Genomic DNA, 13,167 nt, shown 5'->3' with positions numbered 1-13,167 from the left:
CGTCACGCGAGCGCCGGAAGCGCGGCTGAAGGGGGCGGGTCATCCGGCCACGCTCCGCCACTCGGCGAGGCGGGAAACGGCCCGACCGACCAATGGGGGAGCGGGAGGGCGGGGGTGGGGCGGAGCGGGCGCGCGCGCGCGGCCGGCGGCGATGATCGAGCAGCACAAGCGGAAGGTCCCGGGCGGCGGCCCCGGCCCTGGCCCCGCTCCCGGCCCCACTCCCGCCCCCGGCGCCGCTCCCGGCCCTGACCTCCCGCTTGTGCCTGTCGCGGCCAAGCGGCCCCGCCATGACCCGCCGGGGGCACCGGGCAGCGGTGGCGGTGGCGGCGGCGGCGGCGGCGGCGGCGGCGGCGGGGGGCAGCCTCCCCCCGGGGCCCTGCTGCAGGCGGTACGGCTCGGGGGGGATTGAGGGGGAGTGGCGGGAGGAGAAGGCCGGGACGGGATGAAAGGGTGAGGGGATGGCGGGGTTGGGGGCGCGTGGGGGTGTCCCGTCCTGCTTGTGTCCCTCCGTGGCACCCCCTCACCCGGCTCCCCCGCTGCCTCCGGCAGGGCCCGCCGCGCTGCTCCTCCCTGCAGGCCCCCATCATGCTGCTCTCGGGGCACGAAGGAGAGGTGTACTGCTGCAAGTTCCACCCCAACGGCAACACCCTGGCCTCTGCTGGCTTCGACAGGCTCATCCGTGAGTACCGGGCACCGCTGTCCTAGCCGGTGCAGTGCGGGGCTGGAGACCAGAGGATTCTTCTGTGATGGGGTTTGATCTCAGCCCTCATTTTGCTGGGTCTTGAGCGTGAGGTGCTTTACTAGGAGGGGTGTAAGAAACTTCTTTCAGCTCCTCTGGCAGGTCACTCTCCAGCTGGGGTGGGCCCTTCCTCAGGTGGGGCTGGTACCGGGCCGTGCTCCTCACAGCCCTGTGTTCCCTGTCCCTCGCACAGGTTACTTTTGCTCCACGTTTGGCTGCAGCAGTAACCGTCTGCAGAAATACAATTTTTAGTGTTTTGGCTCGCTGAGGTGAAGTTTGTTATTTTTTGTAAGAAATCAAGGTTAATCTAAAACCATAGATGAGCTCAAACCAGCTGTCTGTCCTTCCAGGGCTCAGCTGATGCTTCTTTACAGGTCCACATCAGCCCAGATGGAGGCAGTTGTGGTTACAGTACAGAGTTTGCTTTGCTGAGTTCCTGCAGAACCGCTCCCTCCACAGCAGGGAGTTGTTCCCGTGTTTCCTGTACTCACCTCTCCCTTCCATTCCCCCAGTGCTGTGGAACGTCTATGGGGACTGCGATAACTACGCCACCCTGAAGGGCCACAGCGGGGCGGTTATGGAGCTGCACTATAACACAGATGGCAGGTAAGTGGTGTGTGGGCAGCGTTCGGCCTCAGGCCTGGCTCTGTCTGAGGGAATGAGCTTTCTGCTGGCCCGAGCCCCTCAGAGCACCTCGTCCTTGTGCCATGCTTGTAGTGTGGCTTTCTCAGGTAAGGAGTGATGCCTGCTTGAGATTAAGAAAAAGGATCTGGAGTCACCTGTTGACCCACCGGTGCCCAAGTGTCTTGAGGAACACGGAAAAGTTTGTGTTGGTCACGTGGGAAACACTCAGGAGAGAAAGAAAACAAGTGAGAGATTTGTTAGTTTGAAAGGCTGTTCAGGTGTTGCACCTGAGCCAGGATTGTCGCTGAGCTTTCCTTCCTGTGTTGATCCCCAATAGTGTTTGAGGAGGTGGAAAATACATGTGTATCTAGAAACGGGGTTTAATGGGAGTGTCTCCAGTGTAGCTGCGCTACTGTCAGTCAGCCTGCTCTGAAACGCCACCTTTGTCGTGCTCTGTGGGGGAGACTTCATGGTGTATTCCCACGGCACGTCTCAAGCGTTGACTGCAGAACTTGGGAGGAAAAAAGGTGGGAGGGGAGAAATGCTTCCAAAACAGAGAACCTCACAGTGATTTTCCTCTGCAGCATGCTCTTCTCAGCATCCACAGACAAAACCGTGGCTGTGTGGGATAGTGAGACTGGAGAGAGGGTGAAGAGGCTGAAGGGCCATACCTCGTTTGTGAACTCCTGTTACCCGGCGAGGCGAGGACCCCAGCTTGTCTGCACAGGCAGCGACGATGGGACAGTGAAGGTCAGTGCATTGTGTAAGGAGATAGTCTGCAATGAAAGTAAGATTGGATCTTTGAAAGAATTTTTGGGATTTTTAAGTGGGATAAATTCAGCCGTTTGTTACTCTTGTAATTTCATTACCTAATAACTTTGATTTCACAGATAAAAAATTTGAAATAAAATTTAATTGTTCCTTTTCTGCTGTAATTCTTTGGGGGTGTGTGGATTAAGAAGATTCACCTGCTCAGTTGTACTTTTTCAGCTGAACTGCACTAACAAAGCATGAGAAAGGCAAGCTGATAATGAAATCTCACACGATTGCCCCTTCTCTCCCCCACACTCCTGTGCTCTAACCACACCAAGTTTTTACTGTGTTTTCTGTAGAGATCTCCTGAGGTCAAAAAGGGGATTTCAGGAGAGCAATCTGAGTCTCTGCTAAGTGTCTGTGCAACTTCCTGTAATTTTATCGTTAAATATATGCATAATATCTGCATTATGATGCAACATACAGTGTATTATGATATACAATTTATTTATAATTATTAGTAATATCTAATGCAATAATGAACGAATTATTTATAATATATAATACATATAATATGCGCATTAAATACATGCAGCTTTTACAACTGCCATGTCTTTCCAGCTGTGGGATATCAGGAAAAAAGCTGCTGTCCAGACATTTCAGAACACGTACCAGGTCTTGGCTGTAACTTTCAATGACACCAGTGATCAGATCATATCCGGAGGCATAGACAACGACATTAAGGTAGGACACCTGTGTCCTCATGTGCTTTTCCGTCCACACACACCTTTTCCAGCTTGTCACATCTTGCATTGGTCAAGGACAAATGTGGAAGCCTGTTGGTTAATTTTACAGTCACAAGAACCACGCGGACCCGCTGTGTCCGACCTCACTGTTGGTACAGGGCCAGTAAACTCTGAAGGAGTTGCTCCAGGGCTGTTTGCCATGTGGCAGCCAGGACAGTGCTGGCGTTGCTGGCTGGGTGTCCCAGCACTGCTGTCACCCGCTGCAGCCCGTACCTTATGCTGGATCTTCTGGCAGCCTGTGCCTGTCCCAGAGCCTCTAGAGCCATATATGAGGTAAACTAAAGAATATGTGGTGACACATCCACACTCTGCCCTCTGCCCCAGTTTACAACTTTGTCACCTGCTAGTGTGGAAAGTTCTTGTTTAAGAGTGAGCTCAGTGTTTCATTCAGCTGGTAACAGATTCTGCTGATAGCTGTATGGTTCAGTCTATTTACTGTCCTTTTAGCCTCAGGCTCCAGCCTTACCTGGGCATGGGGGGCATGTGCTTGTCAGAGAGCCATCGCTAAGTGTAGCACTGCCATGGGATCTGTTCTGACTGCCGCTTGAAAGACTGTCCCTCTTCGGGAAAGAACAGCGTGGAATTTTGGGGATTGGATAACTGTTCTGTGCCATCAGTCAGTGGAATTTGGGAGCTGGGGGAACTCTAGCCAGGTAGAGAAGGATTCCTGCGTGCGTGGGGCTGCTGACCTTGGTGGTTGGTTCAGTTAGAAGTCTTCTAAGGAGCAAATTCAATTTTTTTCTACAACCCACATAAAATTCTAGCCTCATATTTTAGCCATTCAGACCCCACCAGCTGGAATCAAAAGCTGATGTCACCAGCTGACTGATCACCCCCAGTGAGGAAGGCTTTGGAAACAGCAGTTCCAACAGTCTTGGCTGTCTTTTTGTTAAGCTGCAATGTTGTGTCTGAAAGGTGTGGGACCTTCGCCAGAACAAGCTCACTTACACCATGAGAGGACATGCAGACTCGGTGACAGGCCTCAGCCTGAGTTCAGAAGGCTCCTACCTGCTCTCCAACGCGATGGACAACACAGGTACGTCCTGCCTGATGGGAGAGCACAGCTTTGCATGGCCTCCAGGATGGAACAGCTTCAATTGTTTGAGGTAGAAAAAACCAAGAGCTAGATGTGGGGATGGGCTGAAGGGAGTTTGGCTCTCGAGATAAAGCTTGAATTTTTGTTACACTGGTGACAGTCACGTCCTTTGTGGGGAGGGAGCAGCTGCATCAGAAGGGTTTGTCATGGTGAGGACACAAGCCACAGCACACGCTATTTACGCAGACAGTTGAGCACAGTCTCGGTCTGGCTCCTGTCAGGACAGTTTGGCTCTTCCCCGCAGCAGGGAATGACAGCAGAATGTCCAAACGGCCTGTCTCCTGTGTGGGGTGCTCAGTGAAGCTGATCCGATCAGAAACATGATCACAGAGTGTGTTAGAATAAAGCAAAATGCTCATGTAGGGAGGTGGTGGCTCACTGGTGTAATAGTTGTTTTGGATTTTTCCCCTCCTGTTGGCAGTGGTCTTGGTGTAATTATAAATTTCTGCATTTGACCTTTTGTATCAAAGCTTTCTACAGGGGAAAGCGGCTCCTTTCCTTTTGCTTCTGGGGAAACCTAGGCATGAAGAGAACAAGGAGCATGACCAGGTCTTTGCTCGTTAGTGGCATGTCTTAGGAAAAGGAACGTTTCCAGAAGCTGACCTTGCCCACAGGCCTCTGCCTTCTTCAGCTAATTACTGTGAGCTCTCTTGCAGTGCGCATCTGGGATGTGCGACCGTTTGCCCCTAAAGAGAGATGTGTGAAGATTTTCCAGGGGAACGTACATAATTTTGAAAAGGTGAGTGTACTGCAGACCAAAACATGATTTTCTGTTGCTGCTATTAACTCTTCTGTAAATTGTTTTTTAAATTCAAGTTTAAACCAGAAAGGCTTTAATAAGAACTCAAAGAAAGATAAATGCACAAAGTGGGATTCCAATTAAAGCCGTGGTAACAAGATTTCTTTGCTTGGTTCAGCTATAATTAGCTGTAAATTAAGAATTTTCTACATTTACTATCTACTTTGTGTAAAATAACAAGGCACTGGATGTTTCCAGCAATAAAATAAAATCTGTAATTACCATCTCATCTTCCGAAGGGAGATCATTAAAGTGGTGCTCATGATATTTAAAGTCTTGTGGTGATTTTCAGTCAAGCAGAAGGGGAAAACTAAATCTTCCTTTGGAAATAGACCTGTGCGTGTTTTTATTTTAGAATCTTCTGAGGTGCTCTTGGTCCCCGGATGGGAGTAAGATCGCAGGGGGCTCGGCTGACAGGTGAGTTCCACGGTGTTTATCTCTCACCATCAATCCCAGACGGTTTTCCAGGCGCTCCTGAAGTGAGCTGGATCATGTCAAAAATGAATCTGAAGACCCAGAGTTGTGCATAGAGGTGTAATGATCTGAACCATCCCCCGTGATTTTCTGTGAGCGTTGTCTGCCCTGGTTACAACAGGCAGTGGAGGAGTGCAAGTTGTAAAATCATCTTATTGTCAGAAGGTGACCAGGGATCTGCATTACTGCTGCTGTTCAGCCACAGGATCCAACACGAGGAGCAGCAGCTGACAGGAGTGTGTTTGTCACTGGACTAGGTCCCTTGTGTCATCCCAGCAGATGCTTGTGAGAGTTGTCAAGACGCAGGGAGTCTGGAGAAGTGTGGCGAGCGTGGGGCTTGTGCTGGCAAGGACCACAAATACCAGTTAAATTGCTGCGGGCACGAGTGGTGTTGCGAGGATCATTCTTGATCCTTCCTTTAATGAGTAAGAAGAAACAAAGATCTGACTAAATTAACACATATTGGACTTTTAAGTGAGATATTCTGTAAATTGAGGCAACTAAAGAGTAAAGTGGGTAGAGGGAGGAAACCAGCAGAGCATCCATGCCAGACACTGAAGGTCACTGTGAAGGACACCAACCTCTGCTGGAGCAAATCCAGATGCACTCTCAGTGACATTGAGACAGGAATTCCTGCAGGCCGGAGTCCAGGGCATGGAGCAGTAGTAATCAGCAAATTTAATGAGTTTCTGATAGAGGTTAGGGAGAACTTTAGCACTCTCTGTCCAGATATAGTGGGGCCAGCTATCACATCTAGTGGCTGAGACGTGACTCTCCTTTCCAGTCGTGCTGGGCTGCTGTGTGTGTGGTGGGGAGTGCCTGGGGGTTAGCCCGCTGAGGCTGGGGCTGATCCCTTCAGCACTCAAGTGTGGTGGATGTCTTGAGCATTTAGGTTTATTTCTCCAGATGCTGATGTAGCTCTGCGGTCTGACAGCAATTTTGTAGTGACATTCATGGAGAAGAGCACACAGCCAGGTCCCAGGGCAGGTTAGATAAGGCTGCTCAAATCTTTCTGCTATCTCTGAGCTTTTAAATTTCTTTCTGAGAAGGAGTATCTGCTGGCGGAAAAAAAAAAAAAAACCAAAAACCAAAAACAAAACCCAAACAAGATTAAACAGATATTTGTCTCAGTGCAAAATATTTCCCCAGCTATTAGTCTCCTGCATTATATGGAGTCTGTGTCTACACTGGAAGGACAATTACCTAAATTTTTTTTTTTGCTGTTAAGCCCTTCAGAAGGGTTGTAGTAAAATCAACTACTTAAAGTGCTTGCTTGCTTTGCAATACCAAATTAAAAACAAAGCAGCAGAGTGGTTTGAGAAAACATTCAATACAGTTCTTGCCTGCTAGATAAAATAGTTGTGCTTGAAGAAATGCTGCTTTAAGTAACATCCATGCCTTAAGTTGCAGGCTTGAATTTTTCCCTTTTATATTTTTCAAGGAAATAAGTCAAAGAGTAACAGCAGCCTGAAAATGAATGGGCCTAACAAAGCAGGTCTGCCCTGTGTTGGTATCCAGAGTCCTCTCTGTTTAGTCAGCAAGTGTTATAAATTGCTTTTTTGGGGGAAAAGAAGCTCAGTTCTGTTTCAGCTAAAAGACAGACTAGTTGTACAGGCAAATTTTGTGCTTCTGTCTGGTCTGCAAAGCCCCAACAAGTGGAAAGGAACAGGTGAAATTGAGGGATCCGTTGTTGGTAGGGTTGTGTAAGCCTGAAATGGTCCAGGCTTGGTGCTCAGAGCCTGGCTGTGTGCGGGGCTGGTGAAAGGGCTCTTGATCTCCAGCATGTCCGAGTTCGTGCAGGCGGGACACAGGCACGTACAGTGCCATTTGCAGCCACCTTCCTTTGCAGGATTGTAATGCAGTAGATTGATTTTACACGTGTTTTATGGGCTGTCGCCCATGCCCTCACCCTCTGCAGTCGCCTGTAAATAGCCGTGGTGATGCCTCTGGGCTGTGCAGGCAGCAGAGCTGCTCTTGATGCCAAACCCAGGCAGTTACAGCCCTGCTGCTTCCCACTCTGCTCTGGCAGATTGTGGTTCACCCGTCAGTCACCTCCCTAGAGAGCGAAATGAGACGGCAGGGTGAGTATAATCCAGAACTGGCAGCTTTCCCCAGCCACCCATTTTTAACCAGAGCTGTAAACCTTGTAACAAATGCCATTTCACGTGGCGAGGCCGTTGTGTTTGGATGGAAGGGAGGGATGCAGTTTCCCTGTGCGGGTGGGGCGCAGCATCGCCATGCCTGGGTTGGAGGATGTTGCTCAGGGCTCTTCTCATTTTTGACGTGCTCAAAAATCATGTGCTCTCCCATGGGTGCTCACCATAACCGTGGCCATGGCATTGCTCTGCTGCCTGGTGGAGCTTGTGTGCGGCCACTGCGCTGTGCAGGCAGCAGTCGGCACCTGGGAGGGACAAGCGGTGAGCTGGGGGACAGGGTGATTTACAGCAAGGCACAGTTTCCCCCACTCTCTGAGACCATTTATAAAAATGAGTAATCTGAGAGCTGATCCACGCCTGCTGCCAGCAGTTTCTTTCTGACCTCCTGCCTGAAACGCCCTGGTGGTTTCTTCAGCCTGGGAGCGATGCTCAGGACCTGGGGGGAGCCCCCTTGAGGCCTGTGGGGGGTTTATCCAAGGGCTCAGCATAATCTGATCGGTGCCCTAATAAATGCTGGGAAGTTGGTCATGACTCCAGTGGCACAGCAGAAGAAATCCATATATAAAGCTTTTGCTGGGAGGGATTAGGCTGTAGTGGGGGCTGGAGGATCACCTGGGCTCCTCCTCGCTGCTGTCCAGCCAGCCCAAACCAAAGGGTGTCCGTTGGGCTCGCAAGAAGTTATTTATGAGGTGAGACCCCTCCTCCCCGCTCCCAATGCTTCTTCTCTCCCTTGGCCCATTGTTGGTGTGATCTTGAGGGTCTCTACAGCCTCACACTTTCAAACCCATCTCCATGCCACGAGGGGTGAAACGAGGCTGCTGTGCTGTGACGGCGATGAGGTGTTTGACACCAAATTGACGTGTTAGCTCCTACCTGCTCAGACTTCTGCTCTTCTGCAGTTTTTCTCCTGAGAAGCTGCTTGTTTATCCACACTAAGAGCTGCATCTGTTTCAGCCTGGGTGGTAAACCGCTGCAGGAATAAGCCGTTGGTGTGGGGGGCAGCTGCTTTTCCTCCTCAAATGCCTCCACTCATAATGACTCTCTTGTAGGTTTGTCTACGTGTGGGACACCACATCCAGGAGGATTTTGTACAAGCTGCCAGGCCACGCTGGGTCGGTGAATGAACTGGCTTTCCATCCAGAGGAACCCATTAGTAAGTCCTCCCCACCTCAAGACTCAGCTGGGGAAATATTTTCAGGGCTGGCTGAACTGCTCATCCTCTGGAAAACAGCCCCAAAATTGCCTGTGGCCCAGAGCCCCGAGTATCAGGCAGATTTAAGGGTAGCAGATGACTCCTTGCTCCTCTCCAGTTATGGGAGCTGGGCTGGCTGTGCCCTGGGGTCCTGGGCTGAGCATGGGGGGTTATGCTGCTCTGTCCTGCCCGGAGGAGCCCTGGGTGGGGGCACCCACACAGCAGTGGGGTGGCTGATGCCCTGGGCTGTTGGTAACCTCTGCGTGGCCACGAGCTGTGGCAGGGCTGCCGCTGCTTGGGGCTTCTCCAGACTTCCCAAGGGCCATGCAGAAAGGTTTTGGGCTAACCTGGGTTTGGACACCAGGGATATAACCATACATTTGGTGATCACGTGAGGACAGCGATCACCTTGGGAGCCTGTCTCCAGCCTGTGGTCTTGTAACTTTTGTAACTTTACCCAAAAGCTCTAGGAAGTAAAAAAAGGTTCTTTGTGCGGCGGGTTTTGTCCCCGTTCTAGAGGTGTTGGGCACATGGCACCATGTATCAGTCCTGGGTGAGACAATGCTCATGGTGGCTTTTTCAGACCCATTTTAATCACAGTGCTTTAGCGAAGAGCAGATTTTTGTACCAGTTTTCTTGGCGCAGCGTGTGGCCCAGGCAGGACCGCGGGGTGCTGTTTGTTTCTATGGCAACGCTTGCACCATCGGCTAGGTCACCACATTGCTCCAGCCAAAACCTGACGAGAGTCAACCCCGAAGTGAAGCCAGGAGCTCGGCTGTGCCGAGGATGACAGTCTGCAGCAGGGCAGTGAGTTATGGGTTTGTTCCCTGGTTATTCATTGCCCTGTCTTCAGATTGGAGACTGCTGGAAGAGCAGAGCGATCTCTCCTCCCCGCTTTGGAGCAGATTGTTTGCAGTTGTATTCTACTGAGCTCCTCTTTGTGAATCAATCACTCAGCTTAAAATAAAAATTAAAAACCTATCCAGGCGTTGCATGCGAGTTATGCAATTGATTTCTATTAACAACTGGGAATATTAATCTTGTAAATTGCTTCACATCTCCATGACACTCATCTGCACAGGAAGGTGCCTGGGGAGGCAAAATGCAGCAAGATGACAGACACCAGTCCATGAGTTCATGTAGGAATCCCCCAAATATCTCCTGGACTCGAATAAAACTGTTGTCACTGTTAAGAGCAACACTTCTGGGTCATTCTTTGTGTCTTGAATCCCCTGAAGAGCCTTTCCGGAGTCAGGGTGGTTCAGTGATTCGCTGTAGTTGGGTGCCAGCAGTATTTTGCCTGTTCTGATCGAATAATCACGTCCCGGCGGGGCTTTCCTGGCCAGCCTGTGCCCTCTAGTGGCGTGCAGTCCCGACGGCAGCGCCCTGCAATGGAAGTGAATCCTTCAGGATGCTTGAGAACTTTAACAGTGTGTTTATATGCCTCTCTTTACCATTTTAATGCTTAGACATTACACGCAGTGCACCGTTACACCTGTCCTGGGACAGGGGAGTGGCAGCCACGATGCACAGCGTGTGATTAGGTGTCAGAGGAGTAATTCCATGAAGTGGTTTTGGGGAAGCAAATGGAATTTGGCTTTCGACATCACTTAGGGCAAGCGAAACGAGTAGTTCAACTCAAATGGCGTGTGGTTAGTGGAAGTCTCAAACTGTTGTGCTTAATTTTCATATTCCTCTCTCTCTCTCCCTCTCCCAGTACTCTCCGCGTCCAGCGACAAAAGACTCTATATGGGGGAGATCCAGTGACGCCGACGAGCGACGGTGGGATTTGTGCCCTTGTGGTCTGTGGTTTACAGGAGTCGAATTGACTTGCTTCTCACCGGTGCCAGCCCCCCTCATGTTTGTGGCAGTGGGAAAATGTTGAAGCAGCTCGATGTGACACGTCGCCCTCTCGCAGGCTGTCATGTCTGCGTGGTCTCGCTGTGCAGCTTTTTTCCACACCCCCTTCTTGGGGGAGGAAGGAAAATTGGGAATTGAAAGGAATTTGGTTTTGGCTATGCCACCGGCTATAAAACTCTTACCCAGATCACTTGAAATTGGTAAAATTTGTTTAAAGTCCATATGTGGCTTGTACATTCCCTGTCCGGTTCTCTTGATTTTTTTTTTATATGGTCAAAACTGAAATAGATAGCTTTTTACAAGAACTGTGTGGATGGGATTTATTGTTCTGTTTTGCTTTACTGTTGTACAGTACTACATCAAGGCCTTCACTCATATATAACCCAGGAAACTCATATATAACCCGGGAAACCATAGAATCACAGAACAGTTTGGGCTGGAATGGACCTTAAAGATCACCTAGTTCCACCCCCCTGCCCCGGGCAGGGACACCTTCCACTAGCCCAGGTTGCCCAAAGCCCCGTCCAGCCTGGCCTTGAACACTTCCAGGGAGCGGGCAGCCACAGCTTCTCTGGACAACCTGGGCCAAGGCCTCACCCCCCTCACAGGGAAGAATTTCTTCCTTGTGTCTAATCTAAATCTCCCCTCTCTCAGCTTAAGTCATTACTCCTCATCCTGTCCCTACACCCCTGATGACGAGTCCCTCCCCCCTTTCCTGCAGCCCCTTCCAGCCCTGGGGGCCGCTCTAAGGTCTCCCCGGAGCCTTCTCTCCTCCTGCTGAACCCCCCAACTCTCTCAGCCTGTCCTCACAGGGGGGCTCCAGCCCCCCCAGCATCTCCGTGGCCTCCTCTGGCCCCGCTCCAGCAGGTCCGTGTCCTTCTGCTGTTGGTGCCCCAGAGCTGGACCCAGCACTGCAGGGGGGTCTCCCAGAGCAGAGCAGAGGGGGAGAATCCCCCCCTCGCCCTGCTGCCCACCCTACTCTGGGTGCAGCCCAGCACACCGTTGGCTTTCTGGGTTCCCTCCAGCGTGTGACCGCGCCACACAGCTCGGTGTTGGGGAACTTGCTGAGGGTGCCTCGATCCCACTGCCCACGTCACCAACAAAGCTGTTAAACAGCGCTGGCCCCAACCCCTGAGGAACAGCACTTGTCTTCAGAAGAGCAGCTTTATTTTTATTCGTGGCAATAAAAATGACCACACTTGAAATAATTATTGGGCTACTGCTGAATCCTATTTTCATGTTTTGAGTAAAATCCAGCCCTCTGCTGTAAATAAATATAAAGGGAGTGAGTTCCCTGCTGTAAATAAATGTAAAGGGAGTGAGTTCCTGTGAGAGGCACAGTGTATTCAGTGCTCAGCAGTGGGGGAACCAGCCTGGCTGCATGTCCCCTCCCTCACCAGGCTGGCAGCAGGGTGGTTTGAGATGGTGGCAGGTCCCTGGGCAGGTTAGATCTGCACCTCCTGTGCCTGTGGCTCACTGCTGGGACAATGCTGGGATGCCTGCACCCTGCTGAGCGTCAGGGGGACCTCAGCTTCTGCCAGACCTTGTCCCGCAGCCACAGCCCCCTGCCTGGCTGACTGCTGCCCGCGCCCCAGCCCCATGGCTTGGACTGGAAGGGAATGGTCTGCACGGGCCAAGGCTGAAACCAGAGTCAAGCAGCCCTGGACTTGGGGCTGACCCTCAGCTGGTCTTTGTGAGAACACGCAAGGGGGGGTTCCCTGTGCCATGGGTGTTGTCTGGTGTTAATTAACTTGCCATGAAGAGCACATGCTGCATTTCTCTTCTGAATGTATCCACCCCAGTTTTCATTCTTTTTTTTTCCCCCGTTTGCTGCCTTGGCTCAGGTTGCATCGGGAGTTTCTCACTTCTCGTTGCCTTCCTGCCCCATCCCAGAGGAGGCTTCTCGAGGGCTGCAGTTCAGCTGGGTGGGACACTGGAGCATGGACACAGGGTGCTCCCACCCCAGCAGTGCCGCGGGGCTGTCCTGCCCGGTCCTGGCCACTGTTTGACCAGGATGGATCTGCTGCAGCCACCAGGTATTTAAGAGCTTGGAAATTGGTAAAAAGGGAAGCTCAGGGTCCCCCTGAGAGTTTCTTGTCCCTGCTTTCCTGCTGTGGGCAGAAGAGGATGGCATTGCTTGGGGCCTAAACAGACCCACCAGCTTTTAAAGAGGCAGGGGAATGGGGCTGCCTGTTCCCTGGGAGGTGAGATGGTGTCTCCCGGGCACAGGATGTGTGGCACTGTCCCTGCTCCCTGTCACCAGGGACGGCTCCTGTCCCAGTGCCATGTCCTTCTGTCAGCAGGTGGCTGCAGGCTGCCCCGGCCCTCAGGGACGCGGGGCCTCACTCTCCACCGTGAAGCCTTTGGGGCTGGATAAGAGCTCGTCTCTGCTCCTGGTTCCTGAATCATCGCAGTCGAAGTGACTTTGGGTACAGACAGAGGTGAGTGGGAGAGTTAAACCCATCCGTCTGGGTTGAACTGTCAAGAAACCATCAGCCCCGACTGTGCCTCCTGCACTGACCCTCTTCATACGTGGGTTGATGGATTCGAGCATCAGGTCTGAATGAGACTCAGCAGGTTCAACTCCAGGGAAGATCAGCTTCACCTGAGTGGGTCTGGTCCTTGTTGGCTGCTGACATCCACCTTCCCCCATTCCCCAAATCCCAGC

At 51.6% G+C, this 13,167-nt stretch overlaps 1 protein-coding gene across 1 annotated transcript; it reads left to right on the top strand.

Annotated features, from left to right (window-relative positions):
• Positions 1–92: 92 nt before the first annotated feature.
• Positions 93–10,798, top strand: SNRNP40 (small nuclear ribonucleoprotein U5 subunit 40). Its single transcript, XM_074926312.1, is given in 11 exon segments — positions 93–140; positions 143–388; positions 550–679; positions 1,252–1,345; positions 1,948–2,113; positions 2,738–2,860; positions 3,838–3,958; positions 4,675–4,757; positions 5,173–5,234; positions 8,497–8,600; positions 10,357–10,798. Coding segments are annotated over 11 exon segments (1,227 nt in total). The 3' UTR covers positions 10,407–10,798.
• Positions 10,799–13,167: the final 2,369 nt, after the last annotated feature.

The sequence above is a fragment of the Athene noctua genome, chromosome 24, assembly GCF_965140245.1.
Source record: "Athene noctua chromosome 24, bAthNoc1.hap1.1, whole genome shotgun sequence".
Lineage (NCBI taxonomy): Eukaryota > Metazoa > Chordata > Aves > Strigiformes > Strigidae > Athene > Athene noctua.
Note: the sequence above shows the minus strand (reverse complement) of the source record. Positions and strands in the feature narration are given on the sequence as shown.